This window comes from Seriola lalandi, unplaced genomic scaffold (assembly GCF_002814215.2).
Source record: "Seriola lalandi dorsalis isolate HSWRI2012SDOR001 ecotype SW California unplaced genomic scaffold, Sedor1 jcf7180002052685, whole genome shotgun sequence".
NCBI lineage: Eukaryota > Metazoa > Chordata > Actinopteri > Carangiformes > Carangidae > Seriola > Seriola lalandi.
In genome coordinates, this window is record NW_019523238.1 from 88027 (window position 1) to 105661 (window position 17635).

Sequence of the window (17635 nt, forward strand, 5' to 3'; positions counted from 1 at the left end):
ACCCATAGTTAATGGAAAACAAAAGCAGTGCAGTCACTATTACTGCTGCCGCAGGGGCTTCCATTTAGCTTATCAGGGGAGGACGAATGCTTTTATCTGCCTGAGTGCGCCACTAATATAAAGAGCAAAACAAAACAAACAGTATAAGAGCTAGTCAGTATTCAAAGATTAATGGGTTTGATATGATGGTAGATTTAATATGTTCAATATGTGAGAGACACGCTGCTCATGTAAAGTTTGTAACTGACTGATCTATTTTTATCCAAGCATCTGCTCGCTGCTTTGTTTTCTTAGAGGCCTAATCGCAGAGCTGGCAGTTTGGCAGAGCGGAGCAGGCAGGATTTGCAGAGTAGGCTACTTACGTAAGAAGACCTCCAGGGGCAGACATGGACCTCTCTGCCCGTCTGCCCTGATACTCAAAGGGATTACTGAAAGATCGCTTCCTCAGCATGGACTTCACCAGAATCTGCAGTGGACATCAGAGAGAGTCTCAGAGAAAAGACATTTTCATACTGCCAATTAAGTGTCCACATCAAAATAAACACTTTTATATGTGAACTTTTTTAAAATATTAAATCCTGTTAAAAAATCTAGTGGTTATGCCTCTTAGTTTTTAATAATATACCACCCTCACCGATTGTTTATTCATGTCTCCTTCATCTACCATGTCATGTAAATATAGCAATGTCACAACTTTATAGCTAAAATTATATTTTTGTGTCCTCTTTGTGTCTTTCCATGTCTGGTTTTTCCTGCCTGCCAAGTTTTAACAGTATCTCACCAGTTTCTTTTGAAATTATATTTCTAAATGTTAGTAGATCTATATACGTTGAGATTCAAGTGCAAGAGATCTGAAGGATTGAGATTCATCTGAGCCCAACAATCTGAGTCATATGTCTTTCAGATAAAAGAGGAACAGGGATTTTAAGAGAAACCTTCAAGCAATCAGCTGAAAGAATGAAAATATCACATCTGAGATATTTCCACTGGAACACTCAAACCAGCAGCTGTGGTTTTTAAAGTGTCAAATAATGACAACACAAGCAACGTTTTCGGACTCACCACAGCGGAAAGGCTGGGGATGAGTTTGATGCTGTTCTGCACCTCCTCCTCAGTGACCTCCACCGCCGTGCAGTGCTCCTCCTCCAGAGGGAGAGGATTCGAGCCGTTCTCTGTCACCCAGGGATGTAGCTGTAACAACACACACACTAACACCTTCATTATGAAAAACTGTCACAGATTGGTGATGAACACATGGTCTTTTGTCTGATATCAATCAGATGTAATTAATGATTTTTCTTTCTTTGTGACCTTAATTTCAGGGATGGTGATTCTCGTTTCTGGGTTTTTATCCAACATCCATCCAATGAGCTCCTTCAGTTCATTACTAATCAGTGGCCTGAGAAAAAAGCAAAATGGCAACAGGGATTAGGAGTTAAAATGCTGCATTAAACTTTTCACAGCAGAATCAAACACAGATGTAAGTAAAAGCATTATTTTATTTTTGGTGTTATTCTGCTTTCTAAATGTTTCCTGGTGTTTGCTTACGTCTCTGGAAAGTCCACTGGTTTGTTCTTGATTTTGTTGTGCAGAGAGACAATGTATTCATCATAAAAAGGACACTGGAACAGGGTAAACAAAATTAAATGATTAAAATGTTCAAATCAATTGTTGGACTGGCTTTTGATTTTGCACACATTTTGCTGCGAACTTGCTTACCTTCCCAAACACAAAACAGTAAAGTGTGACTCCCATCGCCCACACGTCTAATGCCTGGTAAACAAACACACTAATTATCAGGGATGTGCCATTCCTGAAAAGCTCTCAGTGGGCGGTTGGACAACAATTCTTGATAATTTCTCACAATTAAGCAAAGCCTGATGTGATGAGTCACATCTACAACATATGTAAACCAGTGATTACCGCTGTCTGTGTTTCGTCTCACCTTTCCGCTGAAGCTCTGCTCGTGCTCGGCCATCATCTCTGGGGCCATGAAGGCCGGTGTCCCCGCCGTGCTCGACAGGAGGGCGTCCGTCCCCTCGAACTCGTTGCTCACACCAAAGTCGGCGATCTTGACGTGGCCGTCGTCCCCCAGCAGCAGGTTGGAGGGTTTAATGTCTCTGTGGACGATCTTGTGGTAGTGTACTGGACAGAACGAGACATCAGCTCTGTAGTAGCTGTAGAGCAGCTATGAAGAACTATGGTTTAATTGTGGCAGTATATAATATTGCAATGAAAAAGGTTTAGTTGTCTTCAAATGCCTTGAACTGTATATAAATAAAGCAGTCACTAAGCCACCTGCTGTGCATGCACCAGAATGAGTCCCCATTTTTTTTAATTCATTATTCAATGTAAATCATGAATGTTTTAAAACATACTATAATGTAGATGTACACAGCTATAAAGACATTTAAAATTTTGATTCATATACAGCATTTGCCAGTAATTATAACCTCTCCTTTGAAGACTGAGTTATAGTTGCTGACAAATACATGAATAAACACTTATATCTCCTTACAACTACATTATAGTGTTAGCGCTTATACATTTTGAAACAGGGGGTCTTAAAGTTAAGTGATGCTGTTTTTACTATGTGATATTTATGATTAAATTCTAACTCTAAACTTACAGTACTCTATTCCCAGGACGATGTCTCTGAAGTAAAAGCGAGCCTGCTCCTCTGTGAAAGGGTCGTCTGTAGGCACCTCCATCACCGGGCTGATCAGCATGAGAGGTGGAGAAAGGCAGTAAAGTCATTAAATATTTATACTGTATCTCATGGTAGTATTACCAACTCTTCAAATGTCTAACTGATCTCCACTTGGATTTTGACAAAATACACAAATGCACAAAAAAACATACCCTTTTGGCACCAATTCGAAGGCTTGAGGATAAATAATCAGATTTTGATGACTTCTTGTCTTTGTGCTTATATTATATTATATTGACACATTAGGAGCTAAATTCAGTAACTGCACTACAGATAAATGAGTCTCTTACCCATGTGAAGTCCATCATCATCGGGATCATCAAGCACCTGCAAGACAAGTTCATTCAGGTCTCTCATGTTCTGCACTATTTTTCTATTTGTACTAAAGGAATAATAGTAATGATAGGCCCTGCACGCCCATGGTACACCCAAACAGATTCTTTCATTATTTTGGTCGATTACAGTTCTTCTCGCTTATCAGTTTAACCCGTCGTTTCATATAGTGTGGTGACAACATGTAATTCCCAGTATAGATTCACCACTGTTAACCTGGTTAACCTGGGTTTGCAAGAGCTTGCTTTTTCTTCTCACCTGTCTTTGGTTGTATTCCCAACTTTTTGTTATATTCCACATATATATTGAAAAATACAATGTTTTTGCACACAGATCAATCAAAACCACCCCTTCTTTTCTTTGCATAATTCATTCATTCACAAAAAACTTGAACTTACCATATTGGACCTACACATCATCACCATGTCCCATTTCTTACAGAGGAACTACAGACTGGCCCTCAGACTGCACTATAATCAGTTTTCCAATGGAGATCGTTCAATTTAAACATTTATGGTAAACATGCATGTTGCATGTTTAAATGCCTGTCAGACATGCTGTAAGATAGAGCTGTCTATGGAGCAGTGAGTCACATCTACTGACCTCCACCAGTTTAACAACATTATGATGGTCCAGTTTCTTCAGGATGGCAATCTCCTTGTAGACTTTCTCCAGAGGCAACACGGCTTTAGGGAACGGATCCAGCTGCTGCGAGTTTGATCCTTGAGGAGTCAGGCGGCCTGAAAGTTCACGCACACACACACACACACACACACACACACACACATACAAAAACATACAGTATCATTAAAGAAATGATGAACACTCATTAGACATTTAAAGTGTTACTAGGGATGGAGATTTTCACTCACGAAAAAATCCACACTGCCTCATCAGCCTCTTCTTTGAAACAACTTTCATTGCCTGAATGAATGAGCAAATAATGGTTGGACAAACTGTAAAGACTTTGGCCATAAATGCACAATTGAAGAGCTTCAACTTACATAGTACTGTTCAGAATCTTCATTATAAGCTAACTTCACCACTCCATACGAACCCTGGGGTGGAAAAACAACAAATGTAAATAACTTAATTAAAATCCTTGGTCACCACCTCTGTGTCACCTAGATTACTTGGTGATCACATGTTTATTGATCACCTTTCCAATCTCTTCCTTCAGCTTATACTGGTTGAGCTGGACACAGTCCTGCAGAAATTGAAGGGAGAATTCAATCAGTGAAACATCTGAGGAGTAACATGTTGAATAATGCTTCTGTCGGTTCAGGACTCCTCACATCAGCATCTGTGATGGACACACGTTTGGTCTCAATGGTGGGCTGTCGGGCCATGCGGCTCCCTCGCTCCTGCAGAGACAGCTTCCTGTCGGAGAGTCGAGCTCTGTGAGAGCTGGTGGTCCTCGGAGCACCCGGCCTGGAGCCATTAGGCGGGGTCATGCGGTTGGCGGCCACGTTCATGGCTGCCAACAAGTCGGCCAGCTCCCCGTGGTGCTCAGAGTCCAGCTCTCCTCTGCAGACAGTGTCGGCGCTCATGATGAGTTGTCCTTGTTCACTCACAGTTGAAAGTCCCAGAGGCGGCTTGGAGGGGGCATCACTGCACTGAAAGGTGTGGGAGCAGAAATGACATGAAAGACATGAAATCGCTCACACACTGACAAATAAAGAGCTGCACAGCTGGGTATGCAGATATTTGAAACTTGCCTGAGTAAGCTGGCTTTCTTTTTGTCAAATTTATGTAGAGACAAAATCCAGACACTGAAGCCTGAGAGTCACCAACCAAACAACAATGTTTTAAATACAAGACACCAGTTTCATATTTGCTCATTATTTGTCTTTTGAGTTGAATCTGAGCATGAAGCTTTTTGGTGGCTCCAGAGGAAACTGCAGGACGTCTGATGAACTGCCTCAAATGATGTCACCTGATTCGGCAACAATTGGGGCAGAGGACTACAAGTTGCATTATGGGTAATATAGGTGCCACGTGTTAACAAGGAAGAGGAATGTGTGAAAAAAGATGATGGCTCTTTGGCTGCTTTTTTTTTTTTTAAACTGTCCTTCATGAGTCTGACAATGTTCGAGTGCAGAACAAGGGGAATGCTCTTTTAAGACAGTAGTTGGCAGTAAAGTACAGACAATTCATAGTTAATGGGACAAAACATGCAAAGCCACTAGTGGTACAGTTCTGTAACAAAATGAAAGAATTACATGTTTCTCTTAAAGGTGCTGCTCACCCGCACAGGTGTTTTCAATTTCACTGCCTAATTAGACCTCTAGTCAGGTTACTATCCAATACTAGCAACTAATAAGAGTGATCACAGTGCAAACTGCCCTGCCCTAACTGTTTGTACACATGGTGTTCACAACATGTATTGGCTTTTTAAACAACACTGAACACACGGCATTGAATGAGTAAGACAGGAAATTAGGAAGACATTGATATTCATGAGCACAACTCACTGCCTAAAATACAGCCTGGAGATCTGAAAAGCTTCTTATGTAACAAAGTAGAAAGCTTTCACAGGCAAGTAAACCCGCAACACTTACAGCCATACACAACACCGACACAGTGTGTACACATACTTAACAAATAAAAAATCTGTCTTTGCAATGATGTAAAGCGAGAATAATGGTATAGGCCTATTAAAAAAGATAAACAGCAGCAAATGCCTGCTATTCATCTGAATCCCCTTTAACATATCACACAAATAAAATACTGTGCAAGATAAAATATGAGGTAAATTGTTGACTGTACTCACAAAGTGGAGGTGTCCTGTGTTGAGGGCGGTTGAGGTTAATCTGCATCTTGTCCTTCTGCTCTCAGGAGGGGAAACTCCTCTATGTCTCAGAGCAGGACTTTCACTGATGAGCAGGGAGGGACCTCAGCAGCGCTCGTCTTAAGGATTAACTCGGTCTACATATAGCCGAGAGAGTTATTCTGAGGGAGGCCGGCAGTCTTCACCTGCATGGTAGAGCTGTGTTGACTCCACCGGGCTCCACCCTGGTCGACACAGAAGAAACACTCACAGGACAGAGCTGGACATCAGGAGATAGTACATAGTCACAAACCAAGGTTCACAGCCCCAAGAGACTGTACAGTGAAAAATGTACAGTTTTAATAAAAATAAAAAACAATAATTAAATAAATAATTTGTGTGTGTGTATATATATATATATATATGTATATGTGTTCATTGATCCATTTAAAGTTTTCAACCTTGTTAACATATCCATATGATGTTTTTTATACAATAAAAGACATTATATGAGTGAAATAAGCAGTCAACACCATGACTGCGTATTTCCACTTTGGAACTGCAGTAAACCAATGACAGCCTCATAAAAACTGATTCAGACAGCAAAGGTTTCATGCATAATTTAATTAAGGAACCAATGCCTTCAACTTGTAGCTACGGGGGGCGTGAAAAATAACAAGTTTACATTAGCACAACCACTAACACTGTGTCAGCCACTGTCAGCTACAAGCTAACAAACAAAGAAATGCTAACTGCGCTAACCGTTCTTATACATCTGTTAGTCACTGATTTTGGTCACAACAGACTCCTCAACTGAGTCTGCGTCTGAATGAGGCTCAAACATGCGGCTCTCCGATGTTTCCTCTAACACTAACCATCTTGATACACACTTCTGGCAGTGGGGCAAGAGGCCTGATCCAGTATTTTTTCAATGAGGAAGTGAGAGTAAATGTGCTTCCAGCCCCTGTTTTCCCTTTTGTTCCCCTTTTTATTTGGGAAAACCATGTTAAACAAAGTATTAATCATAACGGAGTATTTTTACATAGTTTAAAACATGTAATTTAAAACATGACGAACTGTAATAGGAAAATACATTCTGATGTCATTTATTTCCATACTGTGGAGGTGTCTACAGGTACACCACTACAATCCTAACATTAAATGGGGGGCTTCCTTGGGATTTTGATATTGTATAGCCTAGACATAAAGCCCACAGTATAATATAACACATAAACAACCAAACAACTCCTGTAAAGGAGAAATTATACAACATAAGAGCAACTGATACTTAGAACCTATGACCATGGATGGATTACGAAGAGGTCAGGGGGAATCTGTAGAGGTGACAGTTGATATTTCTTGTTTGAAAGTCATAGAGCTCAGTGAGAAGACACAACATGTCCACAAAAACATACAGAACAATCCTAAACGGTGGTAAAACAACCATGAAGAGACACAAAATGAACTCAAAGGGATGAAAGACAAACAAAATGCAAAACAAAATGACCTCAGAGAGACAAAATGGCCTCAGAGACATAGAATGATCACAAAAGATTGAAAATAGCCATAAGGAAACATACATTTTAAGCCCGGGGGTCCTAGGTCTACAGAAATGTGTCCTATAACGCTCTAGTTGTATCATAGTGAGTTTTCCGACAGTCCTTGAATGCAGCATCAACAGCTCACCTTGCGCCCCAGCAGGATGCATCAGGTACCAAACTTTGAAGAAGCACAGAGCACCCAGAGAGGAGGGCCACTATGTCTCTGTCGGAGCAGTTTTTTCAGTTTGGAGTCTTTAGGACCAGAGAGCTGCGCGAGCTGCTGGAAGATGAAGACAAACTAAATCACATCATCAGGTGTAGTGAGAAGGTGAGTATCTGAACAAGTGAGGCTGCATTTCTTCAATCAAATTTAAAAAATGTATGTATGGAGATTATATTACTTCTTATTCATTCTAGCGAACAAAATGGAAAAATGGTGAATAAGTGTATAAGTGGTGAATATATTTAGATACATTGGGAAGTACAATTTTAAATTGCTTAAAATATTAATTGATATTACATGTGTAAATGCAGGAATGTGTAAATATACTGTATGTGACCATATGTTAAAATAATGTTACAATAAATAGAGTAGATTCAAAAGATCCAGTAAAGGTTTTGAAAAATAAATATTCACCAATTAGAAATGTCTTTGATTGAGAAAGAAAGGAAACCATGGATGTTTTTGATGGTTAAACTATATGTGGTTATTTGCAGTTTCAGGGACTGCAGAGATCTGCAGAGAAGATGCTGATTTCAAATCAAAGACTGGCCAAAGTCAGTCTCTCCCAAAAACCAAAATTTAGAGATGCTAAGTTGCTGCTTGCAATGAAGTACAGGGAACTGGAGAAACTTAGAAGCCTCATTCAGGCCAAACAAGAACAACTTGGTGAGTTTCGAAATATATTCTGATATGTTTTACACTGGCAAGGTTAAATCTGCATCGCCATTTTACTGTATTTGGTCTTTTTATTTAGTAAAAATCCTTAAAGAAAGTTTTTTTTCTCCCCATTTGTAGCAGAAAAATACAGTGTTCATTATGCACATTTGTGTCTCCTGAGAAAGATAAATCATGCAGAGGAGGAATGTGAGGTAAGGATTTTTATCTCTATAGTCTTTAGTCTATAATCTGTAGTCTACTTTAATACTCTATGGTGTTACAATACAGCATTATATCTAACAAGAAGAGAAATGTTAGTGAAGATAAAGAAGAGAGATAAGTATATCAATAAAAACATGTCAGCCTAGTTTTTTCACAATTAAGAAAGCAAATACCAGCCGAGGAGAGGTGTAATTTACCTTCTGAGAATAATGAAATATTTCTCCTGACAGCTGCTGTTTCAGAGGTTTGCGGAGGGGAAAACTCCGCTGGCAGATTTCTTGGATTCTTTTCTCAGCTTGAGGAAACTCCACCACATCAGGTTGATCCTGGTGAAGAAACTCCAGGAAATGATTCGACACAGAGAGAAAACAAGACAAAGACTCAGTGAGATTCACCCTGAAGCTCAAGGTTTCTCAGTGGGGTTTCCTGAGCAGATGCACAATCCCTGCCGCCCCATCTGCAGTCTAACCACAGCTGTGGTCTTACCCCCTTGCTGCCACCCTCCGTTCTTGCCCTTTGGTGACCATGGAAACTTTGCCCAGTATCTACCACATTTACCATTTTGCTTTGATTACGATGAGTCCCTTCGCCCAGCAGTGCGTGGACGAGGCCCCAGATGGCCGACAATACCCGTCCGTCTTCAGCCACTGAAGGTGCAGCAGAGGAGGGATCAACAGGCACCACAGTGAAGTCTAATCCAGTTTGGTTAACAAAGTTTCAAAGACAGTTGATTATTCAAGGGAAGGTCATCCTGCAACTGTCATATATAATTATTATTATTATTATTATTATTGAATTTCAAACCACTTAAGGACCAAGTCTGGAAATGTCTGAACTTTTTCAAACTTGCCTTGTCTTAGTGATTTTCTACATTTCCCAAAGTCTTTCAACACACCGCAGAAACAGGTTCTGAATAAATGAACTTACAGTATATGAAAAAAAATGTAAACATATCCAAACATATCTATCATTTACTATAACACTGTGGCAGCAGCAATGAACAAATTTCAAATAGCGGCCTGTGGGCAGTAACTGGTCGTTGAAGATAATATTTGCTAATATTAATATTTTGCTCCCTTAGAAAAAGCTAAAGCTGAACTAAAAATGACATAATTTTTAATTAATCTAAAGTAAATATCAATATAAATACAAGGCTAATGTAAATCCCAATAAATAGCACCTTGTAAAATGTTGTGCAGATAATCTATCAATTAAATATTTAGTATATTTTTGCAACACAAAGCATTTTCAGTATATTCATGTTTGAGTCTTTACGTAAGCTCACTAATAGGAATATGTAATCTGTTTTACAATCCTAAAAAACTGGTCTAATTGAAATTTAAAAAAAAAAAAGGAAAACCCTGCAAAAACATTGGTCCCCAGATGTACAATGCTGTAGAACACATACTACACCAGACAACAAAATCAGCAAAGCATCATCAATAGCTGTTGAGCTTTTGTTTTTTGCAGAGTGCAGGAGTTTCTCAACTGAACCGCCGTCACTAGATGTTCATGAGTTTGTAGCTGACAGTGAGAGAACTGGTTCAGCCTGATCACTGCAGTAACAAACAACCACACAGATAGTTACACACAGGTTGTAAACAGCTGATTGCACAACAGGAAAACATACATCATCATCTCTGGTGAGAACGTTTGTGCTTCCTTGACTCGTAAAAAATACCGAACACTGTTGGTTCAGTGAACCTGAACTGCTCACCGACACTCGATATATCCGATCATTAGTGCGCAGAGACTCCTGCCAAAGTCAGCAAAGAAACATTAACTTTTTTTTTTCTTTAAACTCACCATAACCCCTGTTACCCCTAACGTTCACCTGTACGTCTTTCGATAAAAGTAACAGGGTTATCTCGTAAAACTCATCATTTGTTCAGTATCTCTGAATGTTCCCTCCCCACCCACTGACCTGGGCACTCATGAGGTTTAGCCATGGGTGCCATATGGCCCAGAGAAGCTTGCTATACCAACTGAACCATGGAGAAACCTCACTGGCACGACAGGAGATGATTAGCAAGGTGGAGCATGTTCAAAAGCTTTTGTTACACCACAGACTTCAGTTACATCTTTGTCAGCAGCCTCTTTTGTTCCACAAGACTGAAACTGGGCAATTTTCTTGTCTGTCAGCTGATTGTTTTGTGCTTCTCACCTCATTCACCTCCACGTCTCTGCATTGTTTAGCGGGGAACCTGGTTATTTTTGCACAGAAATAAGTGCAGACAATTTTTTTTTTTTTTTTATGAGTTTGTAGACCCAGTATTTTATGATAACAGTTATTAAAATGCAGCAATGAAGGCACCCTATGATTAAAAATATATTTCATTAACTGAATTAAATTACTTTATACAACAAGTGTTTTCTGACATTAGACCATGCTCTAAAAATGTGGCCACACATACTGAGCCATATTCTTACTGTAAGCACAGCTGTTATAGAAATCTAGTCTGAAAAGCACTTGGTTTTTCTGTCATATCTCACAGTTAGGGGGAGTTTTATCATCACACTATTCCCCTGAGAGGTCTCATGTAAAGGGGATTATACAGCAGAGTATCTATAACAGCATTCAGTAGTAGAGCAGGTATGGAGTGATGCTTGGTGGGGTTCATTGTGTATAAATGTGTGTCAGTGTTTGGTTGCCTTCCTTTGTTTTTGAATCTGCTCTTTCAAACAGACAAAACAAAAAACACTGATAGATATTTTTGGTTTGTGAAATGTGTCTTATGGATGTGGTTCCAGTGTCCTGTTTTAATTGTTTGAAATGTCTAGAGTACAAATAAAAACTTCAATATCTATACATTATGTATGTTTCACATATTGCACAGTATTAAAAACTAAAATTATCTTCATTGCAAAACCTAAAATTAACTTTGGCAGTATAAACTGCATAGCTTTGGTTCATTTGTAATAGATCTGAAACAATTAGTTAATTAGTCACTTGACAAAGTAAAAATAATCATCAACTATTTTGATAAGTGATTGTTAAAGAACATTTTCATCTAAAAAATAAAATAAAATCACACATATTCCCAAGTTCCAGATTCTCAGCTGTGAGGGTTTGCTGCTTTTTCTTTGTCTTATATGACAGTAACTGAATATTTTCTTGGGTGTTTGATGTGCTAGCCAGACAAAACAAGTGATTTGATGAAATTGTGATAAACATTATTCACTATTTTCTGACATTTTATAGACTATAAGACTATGTCATTAATTGTAAAAAAAAAAATAATCAGCAGGTTAATCCATAATGAAAATAACCGTTTGCTGCCATCCTCATTCTTAAACATGCCTATGAAGGACTTGATTTTTTTTCACACTATCATAAAAACAGCTGAAGGCACACATTAGAAGATACAAAAACCCAACCAAGACAAGCTAGAAAAACCAGTGATTTACTGTGCTTAAAGAAAGCATCGCCAGCCACACAGATTTCACAGTACAAATATGCACAGGTGTCACCAGTAACATTAGCAATGGCTCTGTTTCTATTCAAATGTCCCAGTAAAGCTGAGCAGACACTTTGATCATGTAAGATGTGTTAACTCACACTACACGTTTTGATCAGCCTTCCTGCGACTTTTCTGCTCACATTGTACACTGTACTCTGAGCACAAGAAGAAAAATACAGAGCTGCAGATTCTGGAAGATACAGACAGTGTTGTCTGTCTGTTCACCAGTGAGTTCGGCCCAATTCTAAAATTAGTCTAGGGCAAATGATCCAGGGCTTAAAAGATTATTTCTATTACTATTAAGAACATCTATAAAATATCGTGTGCAAGTTAGCAAGACGTCGACATTCGTCTTCCCTGCAGTTTCTCTTTGGAGTCTGGCCTCTTAAATAAGATGTAGATTTATCCCTGAGGCAGAACAGGCCCAGACCAGCAGCAGTCACAACCAAACCGTTAGCCTTAATGCTGGCAGTCCTGGAGTTGCCACAACAGTTGTACCACTCCAGCCAAACCAGCAGTCAGAGAGGTTCAGAGAGGAGACTCCCAGGACTGCTGATATCTCATCACAGCTCTCTTAATCTGCTCGTAGCTCACAAACATCACAATGTTCCAGGAACCCAGACGAAGAAAAGAGGGCACAAATCTAAAAAAAAAAAAGAAAAAGAAGAAAAAAAGATGAAATTATGAAAATGGAAAGTTTCATTTATTTTTATTTCGTTGTTAAAGATAGAATTTTTGCAGTATGGATTCTGACATGCTGCAGTACGTACCCCTTATAGAAAGCTGTGGGCCCCTCTTTAATCAGCATGGTTAAGGCACAGTTAATAGCACCGCTGTACTGTCCGGGCACCGAGTTCATGAAGCGCGTTTTTATCACATCCACCGGAGATGCTACGATGGTGGTGCAGAAACCTGCCGCGAAGGCTGCTGTGAAGTGACACGGCATATTGTCTGCGGAAAACAAAATATCTGATTTGGCCAGGGCTGCAGAGAAGATTGTGTAGAGTAAATTTATTTACTACTTATCTATTTATTCATATCACTGTAACTTCACAGTAATTTCTATATCCTACGGTTTCATTCTATTTTATCTTATTTTCCTCTTCTGTTCTGTTTTACTCTTTAAATGTGTTTTTCCGAATGCCTTTTGTGCACTCTGAATTGACTTGTTGCTGAAAGGCACTATTCAAATAAATTTACCTTGCCCTACAAAAAAAGAGCAATGACAATAAGGGGAAATGAGGCCTCTCAATACTGAGGATTTTATTTGAAGCGACTGAACTCACCTGTCATCAGGTTGTATTTCAGGATGAGCTCTTTGATGATGTCGTAGGTCACCAGCTCGGAGCAGTTTACGATGGCATTACGAGCTATATTTGGCAGACAACCTGAAAAAACAGTTCAACATTTTAAACAATAAAATTCAACCTGAAGAACCTTAAAAGAATAATCCACCTATATGCACTCCTACAACATGAATCAGATGGACAGTTAAAAAAAAAAAAAGGGATCCAAATTCGATGCAGCAGAACCAGAGGTTTTGTCGTATTTTCTTCCATGTCACAACCTGACACAATACCCACAATGCAAATCTAACATCTGACAGTTCACTGTGAGATTCAAGTGTGCTGTGCTAATAGCAGCTAATGCAGCCTGGAGCAGAGATGATGAGCAGAGGTCTGGTAGACTTTTTTCATTTTTAAAACTACAACTAGCGCTAGGCGGTGTATGGTAAAGCCAAGGCTGTCCACAAGACAGAAAACACAGGTGCTGCTCTTTGTAAAGGAGCAGACACTTTTTGATTGTATACTCACACAACCTCGTGGCTGTTTCTGTCCATATAAAAAACGTATTGGAGGTCATGGACATTGCAGATTATGGACACATGAAAATAAAGGTGTCACGATACAAAGTGGTGGTAATGACTGGAGATCATAAGCCCGAGGACACGTCTAAACAATTAGAGTGCAATGAGCAGCCGGTACTACACAGTCACTACACCCACTATGCGGTACATCTACAAATTTGTGTTCTTATTTCCCCACTTGCATTTACCTTTCCACAGCCCTTTAACACCCTCGTCCCTGGCAATGGTCTTGTAGGCATCAAAGGTGCCGTTGTATCTCCTCACAGAGCCGCTCTCAGGCCGGCGGACCTGAGCCTGGAACCGGACTTTAACCACATCAGTGGGCTGAGCGAAGGCCACGGCCATCGCTCCTGTGGTGCAGCCTGCCAGCAGCCGGGCCCCGATTCCTGCGGCTGTCATACAAGCAACTCGTATTAGACATTTCTCTTCCAGGCAGAGTGTAGTACATTAATCTATCTATCGATGGAGACATGAGAGGAGTGAATTAAGTAGAAAGAAAAGTAGAACTCTGGCTGTGGAATTCACCTTTCAAAATGTCTGTCCTGGTGAGCAATCAACAAGAAATGATGACATGATGCATCCTACATTTCCCTCAGTTCTGAAGCTTCATTTCAAGCATTTGTGTGATTAAAATAATATATCAGACACTATTGGGACACAAGAGCACTGTCTACTCTAAGAACACAGACACTAAAAAGCTTCAGGCAGAACTCTCTCATTAACATTCGAAACTGGTTTGACGTGTTTTGCTTGTTATCTGCAGAGTTGCACTGGATGAGGATGGTAACCAACGAGGTCATCAGGATGAAATACCAGCTGTGTCTCCAGCTAAAAACAACCGAGTTGACACAATGTGTCATTGATGGAGGAGAACCAGGAAAGGCCTCAGGGATCACAGATCTGTTCCCTCACAGAGGAATCTGCCCTGTGTCCCACATCCTGGAGCTGTTAACTGCAAAATGAGCTCATAACATGCAGCTCTGTCTGTTTTAAACACACTCTGTGCATTGAACTAGTCTGTTATAGATTGTAAATAGTTGTTTGATTGGGATTTTCTATTTATCCTACAGTGTAGTGTATTTATCCTACATTTGGGGGCAGTGTTTTAACAGTCTCAAAATATCTCCTTCAATAAGCTCAGTATAAATTGACCTAACTGGTTGGTATTGGAGACACCAAAGGCATATTTCTTTGTCTAGAACATATTTATTTTTATGTATATTCTTTTTGATGAATTCAAAATACTGTATGACCCAGTCTGCCTTGCCACACATGCATTTAAAGCTTGGACACCTGTCCCAGTTGTCGTTTAGTCTAGTCGCTGTTTTATGTTTGCAACTGCAGGTCAGAATAAGAAATGATTAAAGCAGCAACAATTAGTTAATTAATTAAATTGGTCAGCCAAGATTAATCAGCAACTACTTTAATAGGATGAATATGGCAGCAGAAACAGATTCTTGACTGTGATGGCACATACTTTCTGATCCCCTGCTGTAGACCTGCTTTATGTTGTCGTAAAGGCCGATGCGGACTGAGGAGAAGCTCATCTGTCTGTGCAGCCCTGCCACCAGTCCACTGTACAGACTCCGAGGGCCCTCAGTTTTCACCATGGTGAAGATGGTGCCGAACACACCTCTGTATATCGCCTTGCCTTCCAGCGTGAGCCTGGATTCACCTTGAATCTGGAGAAAACATAAAATGACAAATCAAAGACTTAAATCCCTAAACAGTGTTTGAGCTGAGATTCGTTTTTCAGCAGTTTCCTGGGAGAATCGGGGCTATGACGTTTATATGCCTATTATCAGTTTCCTTTTTTATTGACTGCAAGTGTTGCATCCTTGATTTGACATACACAGCACCTGTGTTAAGATATTCCTGAAGCAGGGCTGTAAATATCACTGAGGCTGACACCAAGGCCATCTTGTTTCTAGGAATCTGGGGAGTTTTATGACCTGAGGAGGTATTTCTACAATAACACATAAATTACACAAGATGAGTTTTTTATGGTGTAATCTGGTACAAACAGCCATAGATTTGTTTTTTTAGGTCCAAAAATAGATGAAAAGTAGAGAATTATATCTGGGCAAAGTGTTCTGACAGCATTGAGACCATCAAGAAGAGAGATCAGATTCATAAAAACTATGACACCACCAGTTTGATGTGCTTAATCTGAAATAGCTCGGGGTAATTGTTTGGGGGATTGATGGCCTGGCAATAGTGCATCCTCACCTGCAGTCTGACTTTGGCTGTGTCCAGCGGGAAAGTGACCAGGTCGGCCACACAGCCAGCTGTTCCAGCTGCAAAAAACTTGACAGTGGTTGTAGGGGCCAGATCAGCAGTCCCTCCGACAACAACCATGATCAATGACTGAGCCCAAAGGATCAACCAAATCTTATCCACAAGAAAAACACCGAGCGAGCCCGTGTGCGCAGTAAAGCTTTAGGTCCTTCAACGCAAATATCCGCATAACCGATTCATATGTGCTGTCATGATTTCAAGCCTGAGATCAGAAGCAGGTAGGCAGGCTGCTGCAACCAAACTCAAGTTTCGGGTAATGAGAAGTTTGTCTTGGGAAAAACAAAGTCCTCTTTTTGTGCCATTCGCCATAAAAAAGCTCGTAACTATCATACCACTTTCAAATGTTAAAGAGCAACAACAACAAAAAAAGAAACAAAGAAAGAAAGAAAAGGAAAACACTACCGCAGCCGCTTCCTCAAATAACCGCACGGCAGCAGCGGCACAAACGCCTGACTGCTGCACAAGCGACATCCGCCTCTTCGGAACTTGTTGACTGTTTTTAAGCGGAGCTGCTGTTGCTGCACCGCCCTGACACACTACATGTTAATAAGGTGCCCCACGGTCAGTTTGTCCCAGTGTCATCAGGAGTCCGACACATCAGCCTCATGTCTTGGGGCGCCTGTTCAACCGGTTCTTCGAAAACAAAAACATATTCAGTTACTTATTTTGGGCATTTTTTCTGTAGCAGCACATTCAATTTAAAGATGTTACAACCACTTTTATACATATTTTACACTCGCTTTACTTGCCACAGTGTGAATTAGTTACTTCTGCTTTGTCACTTCTGAGAAACACATTTGTAGTCTTCAACTTGGGCTTGAGGACTACAAATTGTTAACTGGAAATCCTGAGTTCCAAGCTTTGGTGTGGTGTTGAAAAATATTGTATTGACCATCCAACGGAAGACTCAAGTTGCATCGTGGAACTGACAGAATCCAGTTTTTCTAAAAATCATAGGGTCTAAAAGTCACGATGTCTCTGCCTCTGCTGCATGGACTTCTACCTATTTTCAAATTGTCTTTTGCAGCTACCCCAACGTCACGAAAATGCAATACTGAATTGCTCAAGTAAACCTCGCCTATTTTGTATTTTAAAGCCCTCATGTGAAGGTTTGGAGGACTTCTGACTTAAATGACTCCTGGTGCCATCCAAAGAGAAGCAGAAGCATCACCCCCACATTTATTTTAGAGCTCCTTTTACTCTGCTAATAACCCCAATTTCTTTACAAATATGACCAGAAACCCATACAAATGAAATTAACATACAATGGTGTATATTTCAGCATACCTACAACACCTCAGCTCTCCACATGTCCAGGTATATCATTACACTGAGAAGCTCCTCAATGAGCGGTGCAGCACAGCACACTTCAGATACAGACTGAGAACACATTTTTGTTTCAACATGTAGGTTTTCTTTGAAATGACTTCAGTTCACATGTCAGCGTATTTCTGAGCTATTCGTTAAGCCTTCAAACAGAAATGTGCATCAGCCAAATGAAGCACAGGTTCAGACAGTAAGCCAGTAAATCTCAACATAACCTGAGGCATGTT

At 40.1% G+C, this 17635-nt stretch overlaps 3 protein-coding genes across 4 annotated transcripts in view; 1 reads left to right on the plus strand and 2 right to left on the minus strand.

Moving 5' to 3' along the window:
* camkk1b (calcium/calmodulin-dependent protein kinase kinase 1, alpha b) overlaps positions 1–6090 on the minus strand; it is an 8463-nt gene extending 2373 nt beyond the window's left edge. The window contains exons 1-15 of one of the 2 annotated variants that reach the window (XM_023400585.2): positions 5817–6090; positions 4339–4659; positions 4203–4250; positions 4048–4101; positions 3916–3967; positions 3647–3783; positions 3001–3037; positions 2863–2884; positions 2630–2718; positions 1946–2145; positions 1720–1773; positions 1549–1622; positions 1312–1399; positions 1063–1191; positions 363–466 (exon numbers count right to left, since the gene is read on the minus strand). In XM_023400585.2, coding sequence (XP_023256353.1) covers positions 363–466; positions 1063–1191; positions 1312–1399; positions 1549–1622; positions 1720–1773; positions 1946–2145; positions 2630–2718; positions 2863–2884; positions 3001–3037; positions 3647–3783; positions 3916–3967; positions 4048–4101; positions 4203–4250; positions 4339–4593 — 1343 coding nt within the window. In that variant the 5' untranslated portion in view covers positions 4594–4659; positions 5817–6090. The remainder of the gene's footprint in view (positions 1–362; positions 467–1062; positions 1192–1311; positions 1400–1548; positions 1623–1719; positions 1774–1945; positions 2146–2629; positions 2719–2862; positions 2885–3000; positions 3038–3646; positions 3784–3915; positions 3968–4047; positions 4102–4202; positions 4251–4338; positions 4660–5816) is intronic. The other variant, XM_023400584.2, reaches the window with a different exon arrangement.
* Positions 6091–7571: 1481 nt separating this feature from the next.
* On the plus strand, positions 7572–9145 carry LOC147819505 (vacuolar protein sorting-associated protein 37D-like). The gene is made up of 4 exons (XM_087172420.1): positions 7572–7682; positions 8072–8243; positions 8373–8446; positions 8687–9145. The coding sequence occupies exons 1-4, from the start codon at positions 7572–7574 to the stop codon at positions 9143–9145; spliced, it is 816 nt and encodes a 271-aa protein (XP_087028546.1).
* A 2703-nt stretch (positions 9146–11848) lies between these two features.
* On the minus strand, positions 11849–17441 carry LOC111650667 (dicarboxylate carrier UCP2-like). The gene is made up of 7 exons (XM_023400588.2): positions 17370–17441; positions 16014–16715; positions 15262–15466; positions 13973–14176; positions 13204–13305; positions 12688–12868; positions 11849–12560 (listed from the first exon to the last, which is right to left on the minus strand). Exons 2-7 carry the CDS (start codon positions 16140–16142, stop codon positions 12446–12448), a joined length of 936 nt encoding a protein of 311 aa, XP_023256356.1. The 5' UTR covers positions 16143–16715; positions 17370–17441; the 3' UTR covers positions 11849–12445.
* Positions 17442–17635: the final 194 nt, after the last annotated feature.